The sequence below is a fragment of the Brachyhypopomus gauderio genome, chromosome 9, assembly GCF_052324685.1.
Source record: "Brachyhypopomus gauderio isolate BG-103 chromosome 9, BGAUD_0.2, whole genome shotgun sequence".
Taxonomy (NCBI): domain Eukaryota; kingdom Metazoa; phylum Chordata; class Actinopteri; order Gymnotiformes; family Hypopomidae; genus Brachyhypopomus; species Brachyhypopomus gauderio.
In genome coordinates, this window is record NC_135219.1 from 17,221,494 (window position 1) to 17,248,798 (window position 27,305).

Consider the following 27,305-nt stretch of genomic DNA (forward strand, 5'->3'; position numbering starts at 1 on the left):
CCAGACTTAAATCCAATTGAGAACCTCTGGTGGGACCTAAAGAAGGCAGTTGCAGTGCGCAAGCCTAAGAATGTGACTGAACTGGAGGCTTTTGCCCATGAAGAATGGGCTAAGATACCCATAGGTCGCTGCAAGACACTTGTGTCAAGCTATGCTTCACGCTTGAAAGCTGTCATAACTGGAAAAGGATGTTGTACTAAGTACTAAAAAATAATGTCACTAGGGGGTTGAATAAAACTGATAATGATGTGAGCACAGTAAAGACATTTGTGGTTATTCCATCATAAATATTATGTTATGTTTGTCTAATTTATAAGTGCCTCTTTGATATAATTGTAAATAAGATGACTGAAATGATCAAAATCAATGTCAAACTGGCCAAAACACTTTATTTCAGTGGGGGTTGAATAAATTTGATCACAACTGTACTTTTGCGTCTGACCCATTGACTGTATATATATGGTCAATGGTCTGACCGTAGCGCTCGACTCCGCACGCTGCGCGCTACCCTGTGAAAGCGCGAGCACGTTTTACAAGTCATTTTTTGCAGTGTCCTCCCATAACGATATGTGGTAGTATAAAAAAATACACCTCAAAAACAGGGAAGGAACATTTACCTGAAGAATTTTAATGTTGCTTTGTGTTCCACGTTTGAAAAGTGCTGAAATTTTGACTAACGTAGCCTACTTTAAAATGCTTGAAATTGTAATGGTATTTCGTTTCACAAGCTGTTTGACTGAACAGTTCGCTTGTATTACGTTTACAAATAAATTTACAAATAATACCGTGCAGCTACACAAACGTAATGTCAGGAGATACTGTAGCGACTACTACTCCTCACGGCGAGTCTTTAAGTGACACTGGGGGGGTGGCGACGGCGCGCGCCAGCGTTGCGTTATCAATAAAGTTTCCCTCCTCTGGATTTTTGGATTAAGCAGTTTCTGCCTCGGTTACCGAATCTGCTTCAATACATTGTTACTGTTAAAAATGCACTTCCAATAAAGTGAGTATTGGAAAAACATTATTATTATTATTATATTATTATTTTGCTGCTGAATGTAACTATTAAAGTAACTTGTAATCTAACGTAGTTACTTTTAAAATCAACTAATCAGTAACGTAACTAAGTTACTTTTAAAAGGAGTAATCTGTAATCAGTAATCGGATTACTTTTTCAAGGTAACTTAGCCATCACTGGCGGTGGACGTCTGAAGCCCTGAATATCTGAATATCTGCCCGATTCCTGAGCCGAAGAAGCAACATGTGGCATGTTCACAGCTTGCATTCGAGTGTTTTATATATTTAAAAAGATGTTTACCTTAACTGCTTGGTGTAACCTTGATAAAATATGTGTATTTTGGAGATGGTATCCTATAATTGGTAGAATTTGACAATCCAATCGAAATAGTTATGGGGATGTACAAAAATGGACATGAATAATATTTTACCAAAGTCTGAATCTATATAAACCGTGGATAACAATTTTGTCCATTGCTGTCCAATTGCGTCCCTGTGTCCTTTGTGTGACTAAAGGTGCTAAATTGATCTTGCCACCAAAACCCTTTATGCTATTTGACCAAGTCCAGCTGACAAATTGCAGATCCTATTTCAGTACGACTTGAAAGGGGCTTAAGTGCACAGCTATCGATTTTCTTGCAGATAACACTGGTCACCAGCAATTCCGCTTCCCATAATACCTGTTTATGGTGTATTTTTGCTGAATCCAAATATGTTTTCAGAATTTCTCCATCACACATAGTATTTTTGTGCACTACAGTGCACTCCTGTGTCATTCGTATGAGGAGAAGGCGATGTTATTGAAAGTGGAACCCTCTATGTTGCAGAAGACAAATATAAGTGTCACGGCACCGGGCAGCCAGCAGAACTCACACACACATACACACACACACATACACACACACACCTGCCCCACTCCCTGTCACAATCACTTGGTTTATATTTGACGAGTCGCGACTGGCTCAACGGTACGCGAGCCAAAAATGACGCAGTAGCGGTGGCTTCGCCCATGCGTGTTGATCCCTTGAGGTGTCGCGGCGCGAGGTCGTGCACCTCTCGATTTTTGTAACTGCGCGTGACGCGCTTCAGCGGAATGAAGTCATATTTGCAGGGTTCATACAACTTTTCCAAGGTCGAATTCAAGCACTTTTCCATCACTTTCAAGGTTTTAGGTCATTTTCAACATTTTCCGGCACCTTACAGCTGGAAAAAAAAACAATATAGCATACTAAAAATAGTAAATTTGCTTTTATCACATTAAAAGAGATGAATAAGTGTATTACATAAGTTTGGCATATGGTTGGTTAGGATTTGCTACCGAGCTATTTGATTTAAAGGTAGTTTATTTTCATTTCGCCTGGAATTACAAGGGAAATTGTAATACAAGCGAACTATTCAATCAGATAGATATTTGTTGTGAAACGAAATACAGTTACAATTTCAAGTATTTTCAAGTACTTTAGCTAAACGTCCAGCACTTTTCCAACCTGGAACCCAATGCAACATTAAAATCGGTGAGGTAAATGTTCCTTCCCCCGTTTTTGAGGGGTATTTCTTTACACTACCACATATCGTTACGGACAACACTGCACAGAATGGCGTGAACGCGCTCGCGCTCTCACAGGTTCGCGCGCTACGGTCAGACACGTAAGTATAATCCATATAATCCATAACACGGCCGAGCCCGCTCCTGTGTTGTCGTGCCACACGCCGTTACTGCCAGCGAATTTGATTTTCTTTCTGTAGTTGTGTTCGCTCGCCTGCTATTATGAAGACTGACGACTCTCCACAACTGCTCTCGCGTCTCACTGAGGCGACAACATGCGAAGCTCATGCAGTCAAAAACTGCGGTAAAGTTGGTTTCACGTTCGCATATTCGCATATTCGTAATTCTTTCTTCAATAATTTTAAGACAGTATCAGCAAAAGTGCCAAAATGTGCAAATTCTTATTTCTGGCAAACAAAACAAATACCTACAACTTTGTTTACGCCAGGAATATACATATTTTAAGTTGTAGACAAAATTTTATTTAAAATGTTATATTGTGACCGCTACAACGTCTAAGGCACCGTCTACAAATTACATTAACACGGTTAACACGGATGCAAGTGGCGGTATTAAAGGCCCCAGAGCACTGGGCGCACTGTTTTTTTTTTTTCAATAATTTCAATATCTTTTCAATTGACCATCATAAGAGCACCAAAGAAGTTGTATTAGACAAAGTGCATCCTAAATAACAATCTATACATCAGAGATGGGTATTTATAGCTGTTATCTATTTGTTGTAGTCCATTGTTGTCTTATTATTTCAATACCTTTTAAATAGTCCATCATAAGACCACCAAACAAGTTCTAATATATTAAGGGCATTCTAAACAACAACCTACAATGCTTATATGTGTATTTCTATCTCTTGTCTATTTGTGGTGGTGAGTTTTTATCTTATTATTTCAATAGCTTTTAAACGGTCATCATAAGAGCACCAGTCAAGTTGTATTACATAAAGTGCATTCTAAACATCAACCTACAACTCGGATATGGGTATTTCTAGCTCTTATCTATTTGTGGTGGTGGGTTTCTGTCTAATAATTTCAATAGCTTTTAAATGGTCCATCATAAGTGCACCAAACAAGTTGTATTACATTAAGTACATCCTATACAACAACCTACAACTCAGATATGGATATTTCTACCTCTTACCTATTTGTGGTAGTGAGTTTTTATCTTATAATTTCAGTAGCTTTTACACGGTCCATCATAAGACCATAAAACAAGTTCTTATATATTAAGGGCATCCTAAACAACAACCTACAACTCAGATATGGGTATTTCTATCTCTTACCTATTTGTGATGGTGAGTTTTTATCTTATAATTTCAATAGCTTTTAAACGGTGCATCATAAGAGCACCAGTCAAGTTGTATTACATAAAGTGCATTCTAATCAACAACCTACAACACAGATAGGTTATAATTTCAATAGCTTTTAAACAGTCCATCATAAGACCACCAGACAGGTTGTATTACATAAAGTGCATTCTAAACAACAACCTACAACACAGATATGGGTATTTCTACCTCTTACCTATTTGTGGTGGTGAGTTTTTATCTTATAATTTCAATAGCTTTTAAACGGTCCATCATAAGAGCACCAAACAAGTTGTATTACATTAAGTACATTCTATACAACAGGGATGGGCAACTGGCGGCCCACGGGCCGCACACGGCCCTAGTCCTCACTCAGTGCGGCCCACAAATAGATCAATAATAATTTAATAATTAAAAGAAAAAAAAACGATAGAGCAGGACTTTTTGTTCTTGTCACGTAGGGCTACACCCCCCTCTCCCGTGTCGGTGTTGTTCCTTGCCCGGTTATCCCGCCCTGCATGTCTGTTGCACTGGTTTCCCTCTGTCTGCCACGCACGTGTCGTCATTGTGTTCAGTTGTGTCTAGTTTAGTCCTGTGTACTTGTATCTCTGTGTTTCACTCGTTGTCGGTTATTTGTGGTTTGTTCGGTTTTGTGGATTATCTGTCATGTCATGTTCTGGTATTTTCCGTCTCCGTTGTGTTTCTCCGTTGTGAATGGCTCTCCTGATACGACTCCTCCCTGTCCTGTTGACCTCTTGGACGGCTCTCCCGTTTTGACCCGTGCCTGTACAAACGACTTCGCCTATGGAATTCCCCTTATTAAATCTCGCTCTTCTCAGCGTTTGTGTCCGCCTCCTCGCTCCGCAGCGCTACGCATTACAGTTCTTTGATATGAAGGAGTTCAAATTCCTTTTTATTAAGCAAATGTTTTGTCTTTGTTGCTTATTAAGGACATGTTAATGCATATATATGCAGAAAATAGATGTATGTTGGTGCAATAAACATACAGATCTGAATTCATTTAAAATGTGTTCTTATTGAGAATAATTTGTAGTGTCTTTCATATCCAATTATTTGAAGTGCGTGGTCATGTGGCCTTCCAATAATAGTGCTGAAAAAATTTTGGCCCGCTTTATCATGGAAGTTGCCCATCCCTGCTATACAACAACCTACATCTCAGATATGGATATTTCTATCTCTTACCTATTTGTTTTTTTTTTTTTTTTTTTTGGCCCACCTCCACCCCCCCATCTTTGGAGGACAACTTTGTTTTTATGTACAGATTTAAATGGCAATTATAACAATTCTGTATAATATATAGTGTAGTGATAACAATATATAGTGATAACAATATGCAAAGTGATAATTATTGGGGTTAGGTGGACCAAGAAAAGAGGGGGAGAGAAATAATAAAAAGGGAAAAGACAGGTAGGAGAAGAAAGGAGAAGAAAAAGAAAAGAAGAAAAAAATAATAATAATAATAAAATAATAATAATAATAATATTAATAAAATAAAACACGCAACCAGCTCAAATGACCACTGCAAAGAAGTACAGAAAGTAAACCAAATACATATAGTACAGATGAGTGCGATGTATGGGTGTGTGTGAGTGTGTGTTTATGTGCAACCTAGAAGTGCAACATAGGATAGATGTATGGAATGTACTTGCCAGCAAGGGTGGGTAGCTGCGACAGCATTCCCCCAGAGGCCAGAGGCGGGCGGAGAGAGACCCGGGAATCCCACCCGCCCACGGCCCCCCACAGAGCGGTGGAGTACCAGAGCCGCACTTCCCAGAAACCCTCACCCGCCCGCCCCCGCAGGCGGGAGAGAGAGACCCCGGACAGCGCCCCACCAGTCAAGGAGCGCAGGTCCAGGGGAACCAGAGGGAACAGAGCGCCTCCCCCCCAGGATGCCCCCCCCCCCCCCCCCCCCCAGGGGCCAGCGGCAAAACCACGGCGCCACGCGCCCGGAAAGCCACCCACCACCCGGCAGGGCCCACCTCCCGCCGAGGAGCACCCGGCCGCCCCATACCACCACCGCCCAGGGGAGCGGGCCAACCGCCCCTACGCCGGGGGGCCAAGCCGGACTCCGGAACCCCAAGGCGCCCCCCTTTGGAGCGGAGCAGTAACCACAGGGGAGCAGCCGGAAGCGGACCGGGCACGACTAGCCCCCGACCCAGAACCAGCCATCCTCACTCATACACTCAACTCATATATGCATTTGCCCCTATACACCTTATATACACCCCTACCATGCACACACCCACACCCATCCCCATACACATACGCACCCCCAAACTCACCTTCACATGTAGACCCTCACACATATACACCTACACGCACATTCATCCCAACATGACTTCCTCCACACATCCGACCACACCCATATACACTCTTGCGCACATGGGCCTACCCCAAAATGTGCCCACACCTCAATATATACACACATACCCATATATTCCCCCCAACATGTACTCATTCACCTACCTGTATAAAAAGATAGGACAAAGATACACATACCTCCAAACCAACACACCCTCCGCGGCGGGGGCAAATGGCTGGACCAGCAAGGATCGGTAGTAGTTTCCAGGACGCCACCAGCCCGGCCACGCGCCTGCGACCCACCCCCGCCCCGGCAGGGAGCATGAAACGGGTGAAGGAAGGCCTTCCCACCCCTCCACCCCCAGTGCTGTGTTGTGTGTAGGTGTTGGTGTAAATAGTTTAAAACTATTGAAATGATCAGACAGAAACTCACCAACACAAATAGACAAGAGGTAGAAATACCCATATTTGAGTTGTAGGTTGTTGTTTTAGATGCCCTTAATATACAAAAACTTGTTTCATGCTCTTATGATGGACCGTTTAAAAGCTATTGAAATTCTTAGATTAAAAGTCACCACCACAAATAGGTAATAGGTAGAAATACCCATATAAAAGTTGCAGGTTGTTGTTTAGGATGCACTTTATGTAATACAACTTGTTAGGTGGTCTTCTGATGGACCATTTAAAACCTATTGAAAATTGTAGACAACAACTGACTACCACAAGTTGGTGCAAGGTTGAAATTCCCATGTTAGTGTTGTAGGTTGTTCCTTAGAATGCACTTTGTGTAAACAACTTGTTTGGTGGTCTTATGGTGGACCTTTGAAAAGCTATTGAAATTTATTGAAAAAAATAAAGTGCGCAGTGCTCTGGAACCTTTAAGACCGCCACTTGCGTCCGTGTTAACCGTGTTAAGGTAATTTGTAGATGGTGCCTTAGACGGTGCAGAGGTGACAGCAGTACATTTAAAATAACATGTTATCTACAATTAAAATACGCCTATTCCTGATGTAAACAGAGTTGTAGGTGGTTGTTTATGTTGCCAGAAATTAGAATTTTCATATTTTGGCACTTTTGCTATAACTGTCTTAAAGCTATTGAAGAACGAATTCTGACTATGCAAACGTGAAACCAACTTTACCGCAGTCTCCTTTTGAGTGTAATAACAGCCTTATTTATTAATAAGAAATATATAATTAATGTAAAATTTCCACCTAATGTAAAATTTGGAGTCAGCAGAAAATGCTTTAGTTTGTGACGGGAAAAGCTGTGGTTTGGTTGCCCATTGTAACAGACACTAATATAGACGACACACTGAAGCGTGAGACTGCCCGTTATCGCCCTGCGCTTGTCCTGGTTATGGACTGGTAAACATGTCCTACATTTCCCCTTTTAAACCACTTCGGTGTGGAACAGAAGGAGAGATATAACGAGGTGTGAAGCGCTGGTGGGACTGAGAGAGCCATAACAGAGGAAGAGCATGAGCTTTGTAAAACGGTGTGACATTTCCACAGGAGTCTCTCTGCAACGAGAGTACCTGAAGTACTCAGTTGTCCAAATTAATAAAACAGTGTAGCTATGAAATTTCACAACAGAACCATTGTCTGTGTGACTGCATATAGTGAGACAGCACGTTTAGATTGTTTAGTTGTTAACAAAGAGATGAATGAGACTCTCTCTCTCTCTCTCTCTCTCCTTCTCTTTCTCTCACGTTTCTAGAAGGGATGGTGACTCAGGAGTATGAGACGAGGGCGTTAACAAGCTCTCTGCCCTGGTTCAGCATCTTGAATTGCTTCGCAGTGTGTTTCTCTGTGCACACATCCTCTCTTTTAACTCCCACTCGTCTTTCTATTAGCGTCCTGCGCTGGTTTGCTCCCTGCTCTCATTACGTCTGAATGGGACAGAAAGCAAAGAAAGGAATATTGTTTATGGCTCTTGAGCTACCCAGTGTGTGTGTGTGTGTGTGTGTGTGTGTGTGAGGAGTGGCTATGTTGAAGCACGAGGCAGCAAGATAAGTAGTGGATACGTAGAGGCCGACCCCAGAGAACAAAGGGACTTCAGACTGGGGAAAAGCCTGGGATCAAAAGAGGAGAGGGGGTTGAGGGAATAATGGGGTTGTTAAGCTGTGACGCATCATCTTTGCGAAACGTCACGTCCGGGTCCAAACACTCGCTGCATTGAGTCCCTTAATATGCCGCAGTGCTGTGTGCCCTGCTGTTTTAACAGATCCGAGTCTAAAACAACGACCCTTTTGTCTTTCTACCGCTTTCCTTGCAATGAGAAAGAGAGAAGAAAATGGGTGCAGTTGATAAGGTAAGTTCTATTTCTAAAAAAAATCTTGACAGTGCCTCCGTGGGCGCTAATGCTAGCTAGCTAACCCCACAGAGAAAAAAAAGCCAACTTGCCCCTTTTTGGATTGCTTGATATTCTAGCTATGGGTTTAATACAATGTTTCTTGCCACATACAGATATTTTAGTTCTTGTTTTGTTTTATTTGTTGTCCAGCTAAAGTAAAACTAAAGTAAAGATAGCTCTGGTTAACTTAGCTAGTGGCGCTAACACTAGCTAGATTAGCTAGCTCGTAAAAGGCAACACCAGGATATCTTTTTGGATATCCTTGATATATTGTATGGATACACACACAACGGTTAGCTGATCAGGAGTGTCCGTAAAAATACCAAGCAAAAATACAGCTGATGCTACTGTTGCATCCTATATTTACCTTTTTCAGTATGCATATACATTACTGCTTAGCCCGTTTCCATTAGTTTATTACTGCCGTACACTTACCATACATAATTCTCACATTTTATTGCAATATATATATATACACACACAATTGTATAAGGTCCTTATTTCTTTAGCACTTTGTTAGAGGAACCCAAGTAAGCTGTGACTAATGATTAATGATAATTTTTTCTTCTTTTACAGACGTGAAAACTTCACCCCAAACTGCAACTCCAGGGTGTGTAGTTGGCACTTTCCCAATTGCAAAGCTGCTGGACCTTCGCGATTCGCTTGGAACCAGGGAAAGGCTTTTCATTTTCCTGACCACCCCAGCAATCCCCCTAAGCAGAAGAAGCAGATTGTCCCTTCCAGTGATGATGCAACAGACACAGGACACACAGCTGACATGGCAACCCCACAAACCCCTACTACATCCCAACCAAGTCTTGTCATGCTTGAGGTTGAGAATGACATGCTTAGAGAAGAGAACAAAAAATTGAAAGAACAGTTGGAGAAACAAAAGCAAACCTTTTCTTTCAGTCAGATTTCCTCCCATCCTAACAAAGTCCAATACTACACTGGATTACCTGATGCTGCCACAGTATTTTTTTTGGAAGCACTTCTTTCTAGATTTGAGCTACAGTATCATTCTGATTGGACTGTCCAAATTATGCCCCTTATTGATCAGTTACTCCTTACTTTGATGAAGCTTAAATTGAATTGTGGCCATGTAGACCTTGCAACAAGGTTTAATTGTAGCACAGCAACTGTAACTAACATCTTTACCACCATCATCTGTGCTCTGTATGATATTTTGTATGTCGGTCTACTTGAAAACATCCCCTCCACGGCCAAGAATCAGACTTCGCTGCCAGACTGCTTCCGACCTTTTCCTAACTGTAGAATAGTCCTTGACTGCACAGAGGTTGCTGTCTCCAACACAGAGAGGCTTGACACACAGTGTCATTTGTACAGCCACTACAAAGGACGGACCACGCTAAAGGCTCTAATTGGTGTGGCTCCCAATGGTGTGATTACTTTTGCCAGTAACCTGTACGGTGGGAGCGCCTCAGACAAGTCAATAACAGCTGACAGTGGACTTCTCCAACATCTACAAGCAGGTGATCTGGTTATTGCAGACAAGGGCTTCACAATTCGGGACATTTTGCCAGAGGGAGTTCTTCTTAACACCCCGTCTTTCTTGCTCAACGGACAGTTTACACAGGAGGAAGTAAACAATAACAGACTTATCTCCTGTGCAAGGATACATGTGGAGCGGTCTATTCAGAGGCTGAAACTGTTTTGCATTTTGGACCACATCCCTTACCAGTACAGGAAAAATGTTAACAAGATACTGAAAGTATGTGTGTGTCTTACAAATTTGCAAACCCCAATTCTCCGTGAAATTCAATGAAATATCTGATGTATGTAAATCAGTTAGCAGGACAGTGGCAAATTAAAACATGTTTACAATTATTGTGACTGAAGAATGATTTACACAACTTTGCAGAAAACCTTTATTAAAAAAGTAAAACCAGATTAAAATGTTTGTCTTTTTTACATTCAGGTAAATGTACATTCAGATGTAGGTTGCCTTGGATCTGATGCCAATAGTGGTGAGTTTGTTTTAGTTTGAGGGAACTTGTCTCTTCATCCAGCTCTAGAAAAAAGTCTCTCTTACTCTCTGCTGCCTGCTGGACAGTCTTAGTTCTGGCGGACCATGGGCATTTCACCTCAATGATGCAGTCATCAGACACTGTCCCATCTGGAGATCCACCAAGTAGACCACTGTCAGACAGGAACAATCCCCTCTCCTGGATCACCACACCAGCGTCCGCTGTGTACTGCTGCTTTGCCCGCGACTCATGTAGGATTCCCCAATCACATGCCTTTAATAAAAACACAGTCACTTACTCTTAGATACACATAACTTAAGTTGAAATATTCATGAAGACCCACAACTTACTTTAGATCCTTCTTTGAGGTTGTACTGGCCAAGCAGTGTTTTGAATAAGGAAGGGGGGTAAGATTTCCAGGTTTGGAAACCGCAACTTAAAACTGCATAGCATTAAGCTAATAAACCATGCAACATTGACATCAATTGCAAATTATTTACTAACCTCGTGATGTGGATGGGGCCATCTCAGATACTCTCTTGGCTGCAATTTCGTCCGTTTTCGGTGTCTTCGCCCTTTTCCACACGCATTCTGCATCGGTGCGGGACACGTTTTTCTCCACCCAAATCAACAAGGCTGCCATATGATGGCACTTGTCTTTACCGATTGGGCAAACGCAGCTGCTGTACCTCACTGCCTGACCCTCAACGTGTACCTGTATTAAACGTTATTTGACCCATACTCACTTCAGTCACCACACCTCAACCTCAATTCACCTCAACTCACCTCAACCTCGTAAATCGTCTTTTTCATGGACGCCTGGACTCTACCCCTAAATATACCACCTGGGAGAACAGATACACTTAGTACTCTATTGGAGTTGAAAGAGTTTAGACCTTTTTTAACCCTCAATGGTGCCTCACTAAAGAACGAAGTTATCGTAAACAGGTTTACAGGCTCCGCCATCCTTGTTTGTTTGGACCCGGAAGCGGCTGAAACGTCACGCGTGTCGTCACTTAACAAGCGGATAGGATCAGGGTGCAAGGGCGGAGCTAGGATAAAAAGGGGAGGGGTTGGAATTGATGATTAGAGCTGGGGTGAAGAATGGGAGGAGCTTGAATGGAGGGGTAGAGTTGCGATGAAAAGGGGAGGGGAAGAATGATGAGTGAGTTTTTTTGGAGTTAGAGAGTGAGAAACACAATAGTGAGTCTAGAAGACAAGAGGTAGGAGTGTGGAGTGTGAGTACAGGGTAAAGGGTTGCATGTATTACTGTAGAGGGTGAAGGAGTGCATCTGTTCATCCACTGCTGTGAGTTCTGAATTATAATGTGTTTCTAAAAGATGGAAGAATTTCAGAGCTGGAAGGAGGGATGTCACTAGTGTGCTTTGCTTTGACTGTTAAATCATCTTGAAATTCTGGATTATCGAGACGAATTATCAAGTGAATTTCTGTGAAATTTGAGAGGTTGTGAAATTCCATGATTAAGATATAGTGATGGTGGATAAGAAATTGTAGCTGATAAATGAGTGTTATCAGCATAAAATACAGTACCATCAGTATACAGTACCATACAGTATCATAGTACCAAGTTAGAAAACAGTTCGGCAGCTGATGGTATATGAAAGTTGAACACACAAACACACTGAAAAAGCTACGGAAAACCAAACAAGTAAGAACAGAAATTACTCTTATGCCAGAAAAAAATAAACAATAGAGATGTAATTTCTCCTGTATAAATGAGAAAGATGTATGGTACAGCAGTAAAGATTTAAACCACTATATCATACATGCTGCTGTTCTTGTCTTACGTGCAGTAAATGAATCAGTATGTCAAAGAGAACCTCTCATTAGACAAAAACAATCTTTAACCTGCATCACAAGCCACAAAAATGAATGTGCAAAACAACCAGGATTAGTTATGGTTTCTGGCAGTCAAATAATGACTATTTCAGATAAGTATATTAGCTAGCATTCCTTGCTACTGCACTAGCCAGACGGTGTTTCTTCAGACCTTACCTGTCTGCTAGCATTACAGCCAACTAGATTACAGCTATTAATGTGAGACAGCACACATGGGTAAACACAGCTACATTATAAAATAAAATAAATAATTACAAACACCATTTAAAATCCCTCCTTATGACTCAAGGTGGGTACCCAGTAGTCAGTTATATTCTTCCCACATGTGAAAAAATGGCAACTTGCCTTAACTTTGTTGCAAGAGTATTTTTTTACTCTTTTTTACACATATTTTTTTAAATGAAGCCGCATCAAAGGTTCACAAGTTGTTTCTCATTAAGTTTATATTAGGATACAAATATTCTGAAGAGGAGCAATGTCCATATTAATGTGATCATTTCCAGGAGACGATGTGGAAGAGAACAAGCATACTTCATGTTCACCGGCAGATGGCTTGAGATGGATGGGCAGAATCAGACGTAGCAGATGGAGGCGGAGAAGACGGAGGAACAGAGGCAGAAGGAGAAGGCAGACTCCACCGTTCCAGGGCTGGAACTGGGGCCTCCAGGGCTTGAAGTTAAGAATCGTTGTTGTCAACGGTGCTTTTGTCATGCAGATGGTGTGTAGACAAGATAACACATCATTGGGTTGAGCTTTGATTGAGATACTAGTCACTGATCAGGAAGTTAGGAGATAAGTTCTTCTGCCAAACTTCAGTTTTTACACACCTCCTTTCAAGAGAATCCACTTTAATTCATGGGGTAGAACAATAGATTCCCATTACTATATAAAGAACAGTGAGTATCGCCATGCCATGCAAAATTAAATGTATACACACACACACACACAAACGTGCCCCCTGGAATACACACATTCTCATGTACAGCTGTTTCACAACTATTTGTTCATTTTAGACCCTTCCATTTGAACCTGCTTAACACTTTAATCTTAACAGGTTTCGCTGTCAACTCAAACTCAACAATGTTCAAATGTCTGTTATTATTACCTCTGTGATCCTTTAAGCTTTGTCAGTACAAATTTACCATTGTTTGTCATGCCAATAAAGCACCCAGAATTCAATTGAAAGAGCAAGAGAGAGTGAGAGGGAAAGAGAGAGTAAGAGAGAAAAGAAAAGCATGGTTAATGCAGAAGATGGACTAAAGAGTCTTTATGAATTTTCAATCCTTCGTAATCCCCCACATTGGAAAGTCTTGTGGCTTGCACAGTGCATATAGTTGCTGGCGATGCAGAAACATAGTAGAGCTTAAAGAGCAAAAAGCTTGTAGTGTAGATCCAGTGTGTGAACTCAACACCTGAACACTACTTCAGCTCTTTGGAGAATTTTGGAATGATTAAATAAATATTTAATGTAATCACTATGACTACAGAGAGTCAGTCTCAACTTTTTTTCATGTTTTTTTTTTATCCTACCTCCACACACACACACACACACACACACACACACACACTGCTGCAGAAAGCACATTACATATTTTTTACACAAATATGCTCAGTCCTCTTTGAGTAACACCCATCAGGGTGCTAAACGTGATCGGAGCAAAGCACACTCAGATGAGTAGTGTGCACTTCTCTTAGTGCCCTAACTGAGCCATCCATCACAAGCAGCACGCCACCCAGCGTCATGTCCTATCAATCACCCGCTGCAAAGGCCCGAGCCCTGGCTGCAGGACGGTGCCGTGAGACTCCCTCAGACGATTATATTTGATTTATGTCCCATGAATCTTCATTACTAGCAGCATGTGATTGCTGCTCCTCTACTGAGAATGACACAGAGAAAACAGAAGGGCTCTTCTAGGCAAGAGACAGCACGAGCCGAGCCCAGATCCCCAGATGTGGGATTGATAGTGTGGTGGGTAGGGGCTGAGGAGCACATGTGCAGTGAGCACATTGATTACAGCCCCCTGGCACAGCGGGACACCAGAACAATGTAATCACAGTGGAACGAAAATCACAGCAGCTGTCACACAGGATGGATGAGGTCTGCTTAACTGGGCACAAGTACGTGTGTGTGCATGTGCATACTTGAGAGATGTTGTCTATACAATGATAACACTTTTGAAACTCTGGTTCTTCATTCGCCCCATCAAACAGAGTGTATCTGTGTGTGTGTGTGTGTGTGTGTGTGTGTGTGTGTGTGTGTGTGTGTGTGTGTGTGTGTGTGTGTGTGTGTGTGTTTTTATCAGTGAAAGGGAGAGAGGAAACTGTCTGATCCTATTCTTGTTCTCTCCATCTGAGTTCAGGGTCACCACAAGGTCACATCCGTAAAGCATGCACAGAACACGGGATTTAGTAAAGACAATTTTTTCGCATCAAATTTTCTACCAAGGTTGTCTGTCACTGATATATGCTCAGAATTGCACTCAAAAGTGACCCATCAAAAAGGGCTTGGCAGTTGAATATAAATACAGAACGCTGACACATAACAGAAGTCAGTTCTGTGATTTACTCTCCCATATTAGGGCTTTAGAAGATAAGCTGCTGGGAAAATGGCCAAAGAGCGTGAGAGATATCCAGCAGCAGGGCTGTAGCGGGGGACGGGGGGGCAGCAGGGGTCAAGAGCACGGAGGCAAACAGAGATGAACCTTGAGGAAGGGGCAGGGCGGCTGAGAGGAAGAGCAGGGAGAGATGGAGAGGAGGTGGAGATGGAGGAGAGGTGAAGGGGTGGGGAGATGGACCAGGGGAAGTGTGAACAGAAGACATGTTAGTGGAGAGGGTGGAGGAGCAGTGGCTGGGGAAGTGGCCAGGTAGGGCTGGTGCTTATCAGAGTCAGACACTGAGTGGGAAAGAAGCAGGAGAGACCGCACTGGTGTGTGTGTGTGTGTGTGTGTGTGTGTGTGGGTGTGTGTGTGGGTGTGTGTGCATGTTTGTGTATGTGTGTGTGGGTGTGTGGGTGGGTGTGCATGTTTGTGTTTGTGTGTGTGTGTTTGTGTGTGTGTGTGTGTGCATGTGTGGGTGTGTGTGTGCGTGTTTGTGTGTGTGTGTGTGTGTGTGTGTGTTTGTGTGTGCAAATGTGAAAATGATATAAACAGAAAGAGAGAGAGAGAGAGGAGAGAGAATATTCACAATAAACTTTATAAAAATATTCCCCATGATGTAACATCCAAATCTCATACAGTACAAGCTAAGCCTCATATTGCACATCTTAAAGACTTAAAGGCACTACAGGCAGAGAAAATGGACCATCATCCTGAGTGGTTCAATGTTTACAATAAGGTACATGAGTCCTTGGAAACTAAATTTTGCATGTCGGTGGTTATTTTTGACATGTGCTCAGAGGTTATCTGATATGTAATGGAGAGAGTAGTTGAATAACGTATCAACAGCTGAACAGTTGAGTAGTTGAACAGTATATCTTCTGTTATGGTCTTTCTTTCCACCAGGTTCAGATCGCTAAGCACACATGATTGTGGAGACCTTTCTCAGCACGATATCACACTTGCTACTTTCATTGACCAGGTCTCCATTTTCTGAAGCAAACTCTTCAGGAATTTTATTTCCTTTCTAAGCTTTATGCACACAAAAATGAAACTGTTTACACCATATGCACATATGCTTAAATTAAATATACCCCTGCAAACTCACAATACAAAGCAAGAGAGTATAACATGCATGTTCTGACTTCAACTGTAGGCTACATAATCTATTAATTTTTATCTATACTTTCAGTAACCTCTTTTACAAACTGGGTTATTAACCCTTACTCAGCCGTTCCACATACTCTACAGCTGTTATCAGTGGTGTTCATGGACACAATGAGATTATCTAATGTTTTTGAATTACAATAATGAATGGTTACTGGAACAAAAAATCTACATGAATTTGGCAAGGGTGTATCAAATATTGCCTAAAATGGAATATATAACCTGGAGGAGGAGGTATGGCCAGTTGACACTTCTGTGAATCAATCAATCAATCAATCAAATTTTATTTATATAGCGCTTTTTACAACAGTTGTTGTCACAAAGCAGCTTTACAAGTGCCGAGTCCTAGCCCCCAGTGAGCAAGCCAAGGGCGACAGTGGCAAGGAAAAGCTCCCTAGTTTTTTGCATGAGGAAGAAACCTTGAGAGGAACCAAGACTCAGGGGGGGAACCCATCCTCCTCTGGCCGACACCGGTCACCATGACAACAACAACAACAATTTAGACAGAAAGAAGAGAAAGAAAATGAAAAATATGTAATAATGTCCATCATGATGTATGCATCCGGTTAGGCAGGAGGTGGCTGGCTCAGGATGGATCGCTGGTCTCCTCATCTCATTATTCCTCAAACAGGCGGGCAGCCATGTGGAGAAATGAAACAGGGAAAATTAGCTCTGTATGAGGACATATACAGGACAGGTAAAATTATAAACATTTCCGGAGTGTGGCAGCAACTCCGGCATTTAGTTAAATTATTACAGCCTAGCTAAAAAGGCAGAACCAGAAGGTAACATAGGCTTGGGGGCATTCTGAGACAATGGCATCCGTCCACTGCACTGTCAACAAACTTGAGTGACCACGAGCAGTGACAGGACGACAGCACCAGCGCCCCAGTCTACCATAAAACCCTTTGTCTATGAACCCCTGGATCTGTACTTTTATCTAAGGGGGATATTAATTATCAAACGCTAAACTAAATAAGTGGGTTTTCAACCTAGACTTAAAGATTGTGACTGTGTCGGAGTCCCGGACGCATTTAGGAAGATTATTCCAAAGCTGGGGGGCCTTACAAGAAAAGGCTCTTCCCCCTGCTGTTACCTTATTAATTTTTGGAACTAATAAAAGACCAGCACCCTGTGATCTTAGTGGGCGTGGGGGTTCGTAATAGGAAATAAGTTCCTGAAGGTACTCAGGAGCAAGCCCGTGCAATGCTTTATAAGTTAATAAAAGAATTTTAAAGTCAATACGGAATTTAACTGGGAGCCAATGCAGGGCTGATAGGACTGGACTGATATGCTGAAATTTTCTAGTTCTGGTCAGAACCCTGGCTGCGGCATTTTGAACTATTTGAAGTTTATTTAGATTCCTATTTGAACATCCTGACAGTAGTGCATTGCAGTAGTCTAATCTAGAGCTAACAAAGGCGTGCACCAATTTTTCCGCATCATCCTGTGATAATGCATTTCTTAATTTAGCAATGTTACGGAGATGTAGAAAAGCTATCCTAGTAGTATTATCTATGTATTTATCAAATGATAGGTCAGAGTCGAGTATGACGCCTAGGTTTTTGGCTACTGTGCCAGGTGTAATGGGGTAGCCTGCGAGATTAAGCATTAGATCTGGAATTTTCTGTTTTGAGGCCTTAGGGCCCAGAAGAAGAACTTCTGTTTTGTCCTCATTAAGTTGGAGGAAGTTTAGAGACATCCAGCATTTAATATCTTTTACACAGGCCTCAATTTTTCTTAAACTGAGTTTGTCATCAGGTTTGGCTGATATGTAAAGTTGAGTGTCATCTGCATAGCAGTGAAAATTGACACCATGTTTGTTTATAACTGTGCCCAATGGTAGCATATATAGTGTAAATAATAGTGGTCCTAGAATGGAGCCTTGCGGGATCCCATATTTAACTTTTGTACGTTTGGATGGAATATTATTGAGCTCTACAAACTGATAGCGATTTGTTAAGTAAGAATGAAACCATGAAAGGGCTGTGCCAGAGACTCCAACCCAGCGTTCTAACCTTTCTAGCAAGATCCTATGATCAATTGTGTCGAAAGCTGCACTAAGATCAAGAAGCACTAACAGCGATACATAACCTTGATCTGAAGCAAGGAGGAGGTCATTTGTTACTTTAACTAATGCTGTTTCAGTACTGTGATGGGGCCTAAAACCAGATTGGAACTTTTCAAATATGTGATGCCTATGCAGATATAGGCATAATTGCTGGGCAACAGCTTTTTCTATGATCTTAGATATAAATGATGTGTTTGAAATGGGTCTATAATTAGATAGTACAGTAGGATCAAGATTTGGTTTCTTAATCAGAGGTTTAATAACTGCTAATTTACATGATTTGGGCATGTGACCTATTGTAATGGATGAGTTAACTATAGTTAGAAGAGGTTCAGTTACCGCTGGTAATACCTCTTTTAATAACTTTGATGGAACAGAGTCTAGTGTGCAGGTAGCACAATTTAAGGAAGAAATTATTTTCTCTAATTCTGATTGTGGGAGTGGATGAAAAGCATCAAGTTTTTCTCCCAGTATGCGATTTAAATCGATGTCAACCAAACCAGATGACATACCAGTTGTATTGCTAATAAAAGGTTTTATATTTTGTCTAATATTCTCTATTTTATTATCAAAAAAATCTATAAATACATTACTAGTGAGGTTTACTGGAATCTGAGGTTCTGCGCCTGCTTGATTTTTTGTAAGTTTGGAAATAGTATTAAAAAGAAATCTAGGATTGTTTTTATTTTTCTCTATCAGTGAGGCTAGGTATGCTGAGCGTGCTTTAGCGAGTGCCCGTTTGTAGTCAATGATGCTATCCTTCCAGGCACAGTAGAATACTTCCAACTTAGTAGATCGCCATTTACGCTCTAATTTACGTGCTATTTGTTTTAAGTTTCTAGTTTGGTCAGTGTACCACGGAGCGAGTTTTTTAGATCTAGTCTTTTTATATTTGAGTGGAGCTACTATATCTAGAGCTGATCTGCAGGTATTCTCTATGCAGTTGGTTAGACTGTCTAACTCTCCTGGATAGGATGGCGAGTGGGCTAGAGCAGTTAAATCAGGGAGGGCTTCAATAAACTGTGTTGATGTTAATGAATTTATCGAGCGCTTTATACATTGCCGAGGAGACGGGCGGGTATTTATGTTAAGATGAATCTCAAATTTGACTAAATAGTGATCAGAGATAGCTACGGTTTGCGGGAGTATATTTATATTATCTACGTCAATACCCAACGTTAAGATTAAATCTAGGGTATGATTTTGATAGTGTGTGGGTCCTACAACGTTTTGTGTAATGCCAACAGAGTTCAATATAGAAGTAAAAGCCCTTGTCAGTGGATCCTCCGCATTATCAAAATGTATGTTAAAGTCTCCTACCATTATTATTTTGTCACTACTAACTGCTAAATTTGCTGTAAAATCTGTGAAATCTTTTAAGAAATCTGAGTAAGGCCCTGGTGGTCTATATACATTTGTTAGGGAAAATGAACTTTTATTTTCAGATGGACTAGTTACATTAATAGACAGCATCTCAAATGAATTAAAGATATCCAAGTATTTCTGATGAATTTCTAAACAATCACGATATATTATACATATTCCTCCTCCTCTGCCTGACAATCTAGGTTTATGTATATAACTATATCCCACAGGAGTGGCTTCGTTTAGAGATAAATAGTCACCAGATTGAATCCACGTTTCAGTTAGACATAAAATATCAATTTTCTGGTCAGTTATAAGTTCATTCATAAAAACTGCTTTAGAGTTGAGTGATCGAATATTAATTAATCCAATTTTCAGATCGGTCATATAGGTAATAATTGGATGTGAAGTTTGAATATTAGTTAAAAACTTAGGACGGACTATTTTCTTATGATTTAATTTAACCCGGGGCACAGACACAGTCTCAATCCTATGGGATCTTGGTGACGCCTCTAAGCAGCTCGCAGACAGACGGTTTAGCCCGTTAGTCTGCGGCCTGGTCGCGACTCTGGTTAGTCAGCAGCTCCTAGTACTACACTGCCCACTAACTAAAAGACTACGGGCTATGCTGCAAGATAACAGGGCAGCGCCATCCCGGGTGGGGTGGACACCGTCCCTGCCTAAAAGACCAGGCTTGCCCTCGAACTCTTTCCAATTATCAATAAAGCCCACTTGATTTTCGGAGCACCACTTGGACATCCAGCGGTTTAGCGACGTGAGCCTGCTGTACTGCTCATCACCGCGCCGCATTGGGATGGGGCCAGAGCAGATTACGGCATCGGACATCGTCTGGGCTAATTTAACCACCTCTTTAACATTAGCCTTAGTCACCTCTGACTGCCGCAGACGTATATCGTTGGCCCCTACATGTATAACTATCCTAGAGAATCGTTTATGGGCTAACAGTCTAAGGTTGCCACTAATGTCCGGCGCTCTGGCTCCCGGTAAACAGCTGACTGTAACCGCTGGTGCCCCTACAGGAATAGCGACTTTCACGTGTCGGACTATAGAGTCTCCTATGACCAGAGTCTCCTCAGCGGGTGTAACACTGAGCGGGGCAAACCTGTTGGACACGTGAACCGGGGAGTGGTGCTCTGGTGGGCTAGCGCTGGCGTTAGCGGTAGCTGCAGCCCTCGCTCTCCGACTACGCCGCCGAGACGTCACCCATTCGCCCCGCTGTGAGGGCTCTATCGCCGGAGTCGCGGAGGCGCTAGTTCTCCCTGGCGCGTCCACACCTACTACAGACCCTGTCTCTCTATCCCTCAATAATGAGTGGACGCGGCGCTCTAAACTTTCCACTTTCGCCACAAGAGAAGTAACTAACTGGCACCTCTCACAAATACTATCACTATTACTATCAGTGGCGAAAGGGTCTAGACTAAACATGCCACACTCCGAACAAGGAAACAAACCAACACCAGCCATGAATAAATCAAAACACTTACCGTGTCTAGCCGATTTATACAAACTTACGCTAGCTGATTTTTAGAAGCAGAAAGTTGATCACCCCTGATCTTGGGTGTAGTCTAAAATCCATGCCCAAAATACAGGTTTTATTTTGAGAAGGGAGAGTCAGTGACACATAAAACACTGGCTGTATAGTTTAATCACACATTTGTGCTGCATCTTTTTCTGCCATGTTAAGATGTGAATCAGGTGTCCATCACTTCTGCAGATGCTCCATGCTCTGGTTGATAAATGAAAAGCCAGCAAAGGCACTCTGGTCCATGGAGTCAACCAAATCTTTCTCACACTGGGACAGGAGGGGCTTCTCACGTAAACACTTCCTATCAACGTTTCTACAGTCATTGGGTGATTTCTGTGGTTGGAAGAGAATGGAAACAAATCACATGATGAACAGAGGCTGCATTTCACTATCTGTATTTTTGCAATTTGCTCCATGATCATTCAGTATGAAAAGTAAAAAAAAAACAGGAATGAGAGAGGACTGTAAGAGATTGAAAGAAAGCTCATACCACTTTTGGCTTGTAAGGGGGTTCGATTTCTCTCCTCTCCAGAGCAGACCAGTTAACATTCTTGAAGAATGACTGACCTCGGATATTACCCACAATACCCAGTCTATGAAAAGGGTCTCGCTTAAACAGCTTTGTTCATGGAAGAAAACCAAAAGCAAGAATATTATTCATAATAGAAATACCTCAGTTTGTCTCCTTTCTAAGTGCAAAATAGCAGAACTCTGTTCATGTCTTGGTTGTGGAGTATTATTACTATTATTAATGTGTCATCAGGTGTGATTTTGTGCATGCTTACTCGCTTTAGCATGTTTCTGGCATTCCATGTGATGGAGAGAGGGAGGTGAGGTTTGCCCCTGCAGACGGACTTATAAATCTCTTTTTTGTTACCACCATTGAATGGAAGCTTACCAATCAGCATCATATACACAAGCACACCAAATGACTACCAGTCCACTGAAAATGAATACCGGTTACCCCGAAGGATCCACACACACACACACACACACACACACACACACACACACACACACACACACACACACACACACACACACACACACACACACACACACACACACACACATTCACATTCAGGGCATACTGAATTACATTGACATTGCTACAGGTGAGAACATTCAATGTCAAATTCATTTGATGCCATCTCATGCCTCAGGGGCCATGTAGTGTCGTGTCCCACAGAAGGATGTGGCAAGATTGTCTCCAAAAACATTCTCTTTACACAAGCCAAAATCAGCTAACTTTATATGACCTTCTCCATCTAGCAACACATTCTTCAACTTGAGATCCCTAATGCAAGAGAGAAATACAAAAATGTGGCAAAAATTTGGTTTAGTAGACAAGAACAGTAAAGGTGAAAATACAGAATGTCCATTTAGTTTTGTTTGTGTGTGTAACCTGTAGATGACGCCTTTTCCATGAAGGAACTGAAGTCCACACACAATTTCAGCTGCATAGAATCTGGAAGGAAGAAACAAACCAGGAGCCATCAGACCGGACTATAATTACACACACCTATGTTTATATTTATATAAGGCCTACAGCATCGTGTGTGTGTGTGTGTGTGTTGCCTCACGTGGCTCTGTCGAGGTCAAAGCGTCCTTTCACCTTCATGTGGAATATCAGGTCACCTCCGTTCTGATACTCCATCACAAAGAACAAGTGCTCCTAACACACAGACAATGCCATAAACACTTTGGTATGAGTACAAGCGGAATTACTGACTCAACAATCATTTAAATACCACAGTGATTCCATGAAGTATAAGTTACAGTAAAACAAAGTTGTGACAATGCCTGGTGTGGTTAATTACTGCCTATACAAAAGAGTCCTGCTGGACATCCCATTACTATTGACTGAGAGGTGGAGGAAATGTATAATGTAACCTTTCATTTGTTCTTTGCTACCTTGGTCTGAAAGGTGGAGTAAAGGTGTGTAAGGAAGGGGTTGTCCCAGGCCAGAGCTAGCACCCGCTTCTCCACCATGGGGTACTCTATTTTTTCCAAATAATTTGCTGCTGTTACAATATTTGTACAGTGCAGAAAAAAAAATCCAACCACCACATGAAGTTGGACAGACACCAAACACATGTCTGAAAAAGCTGGGGGGTGTTGGCTGTGGTGAGGGTATGGGCTGGGGGGTGTTGGCTGTGGTGAGGGAATGGGCTGGGGGGTGTTGTCTGTGGTGAGGGTATGGGTTGGGGGGTGTTGTCTGTGGTGAGGGTATGGGCTGGGGGGTGTTGGCTGTGGTGAGGGTATGGGGTGGGGGGTGTTGTCTGTGGTGAGGGTATGGGGTGGGGGGTGTTGGCTGTGGTGAGGGTATGGGGTGGGGGGTGTTGTCTGTGGTGAGGGTATGGGTTGGGGGGTGTTGTCTGTGGTGAGGGTGTGGGCTGGGGGGTGTTGGCTGTGGTGAGGGTATGGGTTGGGGGGTGTTGGCTGTGGTGAGGGTGTGGGCTGGGGGGTGTTGTCTGTGGTGAGGGTATGGGTTGGGGGGTGTTGGCTGTGGTGAGGGTGTGGGCTGGGGGGTGTTGGCTGTGGTGAGGGTATGGGTTGGGGGGTGTTGGCTGTGGTGAGGGTGTGGGCTGGGGGGTGTTGTCTGTGGTGAGGGTATGGGCTGGTCTGTGGTGAGGGTATGGGCTGGTCTGTGGTGAGGGTATGGGCTACTGTATGTCCTCTCTTGCTAAACACTGAGGGAAGAACCTCCTTGCGTGGCGCATCCATCCTTGAATAGAGGCATCAATGTCGCCACACGCTTCCTCCATCGCCTCAAGAAGTGGAATATGAGCATGAGGACGATGATCATATACCCGCCAGCACCAGGTGGAGAAGAACTCATCAATTGGATTGAGAAAAGGTGAATATGGAAGCAGGTACAGAACAGAGAAGTGAGGATGGGTCACAAACCAGTTCTGGACCAGATGTGCCAGATGAAAACTGACATTGTCCCATATGAACACAAAACTTTGTTGATCTAGATTCTGCCGACCTTGGACAAGAATATTAAGAATTGCATCCAGAAAAGATATGATGTGAGCAGTGGTGTAAGGACCAAGTGTTGCATGGTGATGCAGGACACCATTATTGGTAATGGCAGCACACATTGTAATGTTTCCCCCACGTTGTCCTGGGACATTCACAATGGCCCTTTGAACAATGACATTTCTCCCCCTTCTCCTGGTCTAAGTGGGGTTCAAGTCCACCTCATCTATATAAATAAACTCATGGCGGACATTTGCATCTGCATCCATCTCCAAAATTCTCTGTAAGAGACAAGAATATATATTTGCACACATGTGCACAACCCAAAAATCTTGATATGTGCAAGTCTAATATACTGGAATTAGTTTTGCATACATACATTCACAAAGTCATGATGCAGGTTCTTCACTCTGATGCTGTTTCTTTCAAATGGGACCCTGTATAGCTGCTTCATATGTAAGTGATTATTCTGCAGGACACGATGGACAGTGGACAAGCTTACTGTGTCCATGTTATGGAAAACAGTTGCATCGTTGACTATGTGGTGCTGGATCTCGTGGATTCATGGTTCAAAACAGACATCTTGACATTTGACCTATTTATAGGCCTATACTTAGCCAATGATTCGTTGGTGTTCAATAAAGTAATGAGTGCTTACACATATGAGGACTGGGAGTGAATCACTGGTGATTTAGTGTGGCATTTTGATAGGTTGTGTTTGAAAGATGAAATCAAGTAACTTCCTGTTTGATATTTGTGTGTTAGGTAAAAACTTGTGTGTAAAGTTTTGCAAAATGTGTGTTTGGAAATTGAAAACTGAGTCAGACACAGAGTTAGTGTATGGTTTTGCAGATTTGGTGTGGGGTTATGGTGTTTGAAGGGCATGTTTAGAAAATTGTGTGAGAAGAAAAGATTTTGTGTGTAAACAGTTGAAAAAAACTGTAAATCATACATTTATTACATATTACATGATAATAACAGGTGAATGTTTATCATCTTAATTGTGTTAATGTAAGCTTATATTACACCGAGCTGCTCCATCCCCACACCACTGCTCGGTGCTTCAGGTCAGCTGATCAGCTGCCCCTGGAGGTGCCGAGGTCAAAACGTAAGCTCAGAGGGGATAGAGCTTTTTCCATCGCTGCTTCTAGATTATGGAACAACCTACCACTGCGTGTTAGACAAGCCCCTTCACTGCCCATTTTTAAAATAAGTCTTAAAACCCACTTTAATTCATTGGTTTTTAACACAGCATGAGACTTTGTATATATTTAGTTTTTACTGTTTTAGTTTAATTCTTTGATTTGTTCTATTGATTCCTTTTACCGCTTTAGTTAATATTGTTTTATCCATTTTTTGTTATTATTTCTTTTATGTGTAATGTTCTATTCTTATGTACAGCACTTTGTTTTGGCTGTCGTTCTTAAAGTGCTCTATAAATAAAGTTGAGTTGAGTTATATGAAAATAACTATTGAACATGTTGATATCAGCAAATGACAAAATGTTATCAGCTTGATATTCAGTATGAATGTGTCTTGGTCACCTAGAGGTGGGTTGTCAGACTCCTCAGTCTCATCCGGGAGAACGTGGGGGAGATCATCACACGCCTCGTCCAGAACACTTTTATTCACAGCTGTTTCTGTGACAAAACATTTTTTCAAAAAGTCCTAATTACATATTACATTGTAATAACAGGTGAACATTTTTCAGCTGAACTGTGTTAAAAGCATGTCTTGTATTGATATTAAAAGCTATTGAACAGCTTGATGTCATCAAATTAGCAAATTAATTATCAGAAAGGGATTTTTAATGAAAATGTCTTGCTCACCTAGAGGTTGGCTACACTGTAAAAAAAAATCCAAATTTTATGGAAAATAACTGTAAATATTTAATGTATTTTAACATTTTTTCCAATAGTATGCAAAACTTTGTAAAATTACAGACATTAATTGTAATTTGACAAAATGTCTTTTATTTTAAGTATTATGACAATAATTACAAGTTACATGCTTTTCTCGTTTTTTTACAGAAATAATACAGTATTATTTATACGGTATTTTTCTGCTTTCATAAATTATATACAGATTCATGTATAATTACAGCAATTATCTGCAATTAAACATTCAGTTGATTATATAAAGGTTTATGTCTGTAAGAACTAAAAAGTTTTTTTTTCTCTGTCATTTTAATCAAAATCTTATGTCTTTTGGCACTGCTGGTTTAAACATGATTTTCAATGTCAGAAATGAATGTGGTTTTCATAGTATTAGCTTACATGTATCAATACTCATATTTTGATTGTTAGGCGTCCTCGTAATTCAGAGGATCCATTGATGTTCAGGAGAAAAATGTACACAGAACAAAATATATAGGTTCAGACATATTAATATGCCACAGACCGTGATGGTAATTGATTTGACGAAAAAGAAAATAATTTCTGCAATTGAAGATGCTCATTTTTATGATGCCTACAGAATGAATTGTGACTTCCTAATGTCAGTTCAGACATTAGATTTTTACATTGGCATATCTAAAGTATGTAACTGTAGTAATGGCTGTAGGAGATTTTTGTTGATTGTTCCATCTCTATTGATGTCTGTTCTCATTTTAGTTCTTGTGCAGTCAATGGCAATAGAAAATGGCAGTTTGTTTGGGTGCTGGACTTTTAAAAGAAACATTTCTAAACACTGGGTCTATACTTGAACATAACCAAGGAAATAACCTGTAACACACTGAGAGACAGATGAACTGATATACTGGTAGACGTACATTGTAATGGAACAGGCTTTTAAACTTAAAATGTGTGTGCCTATAGTTACACACTGGAATAAAAACACAAGTTGAACAACCACTTAAATATAAATGTTATCTCTAGGCTAGGGGCATAAACGTGATTTGAGCTCAACGTATTGCTTTTAACCATAATTGGTTAATCTGACTGTCATTCAGGAAACTGGCCAATGACAACTGTTCGCGCCTCTCAGGTCATGTTTGAAAATTTCAGCGAGTGTGCTGACGGTGGACATTACGGTGGGTCAGCCTATGAGCTGTGGTGGCTAGCTAGCTACCTGGATTATTTTACATCTGCCTGCCAAATTATTATTTTGAGCGGATTATCGTTGGATGATTCAACAAAATAAGATGGAAACGGGGCACAGAGTGAAGAG

At 41.6% G+C, this 27,305-nt stretch overlaps 2 protein-coding genes and 1 long non-coding RNA gene across 3 annotated transcripts; 1 reads left to right on the forward strand and 2 right to left on the reverse strand.

Annotated features, from left to right (window-relative positions):
* The first annotated feature begins 8,343 nt into the window (after nucleotides 1-8,343).
* LOC143523303 (uncharacterized) lies at nucleotides 8,344-10,478 on the forward strand. Its single transcript, XM_077017691.1, has 2 exons — nucleotides 8,344-8,519; nucleotides 9,138-10,478. The coding sequence occupies exons 1-2, from the start codon at nucleotides 8,398-8,400 to the stop codon at nucleotides 10,345-10,347; spliced, it is 1,332 nt and encodes a 443-aa protein (XP_076873806.1). The 5' UTR covers nucleotides 8,344-8,397; the 3' UTR covers nucleotides 10,348-10,478.
* On the reverse strand, nucleotides 9,554-11,559 carry LOC143523304 (uncharacterized). The gene is made up of 2 exons (XR_013133278.1): nucleotides 11,054-11,559; nucleotides 9,554-10,822 (listed from the first exon to the last, which is right to left on the reverse strand). It is a non-coding gene; the product is annotated as an uncharacterized LOC143523304 (long non-coding RNA).
* Nucleotides 11,560-21,648: 10,089 nt separating this feature from the next.
* On the reverse strand, nucleotides 21,649-23,145 carry LOC143522512 (protein kinase C delta type-like). Its single transcript, XM_077016225.1, has 4 exons — nucleotides 23,067-23,145; nucleotides 22,736-22,827; nucleotides 22,558-22,620; nucleotides 21,649-22,449 (listed from the first exon to the last, which is right to left on the reverse strand). Exons 1-4 carry the CDS (start codon nucleotides 23,142-23,144, stop codon nucleotides 22,305-22,307), a joined length of 378 nt encoding a protein of 125 aa, XP_076872340.1. The 5' UTR covers nucleotide 23,145; the 3' UTR covers nucleotides 21,649-22,304.
* Between the last annotated feature and the right edge of the window lie 4,160 nt (nucleotides 23,146-27,305).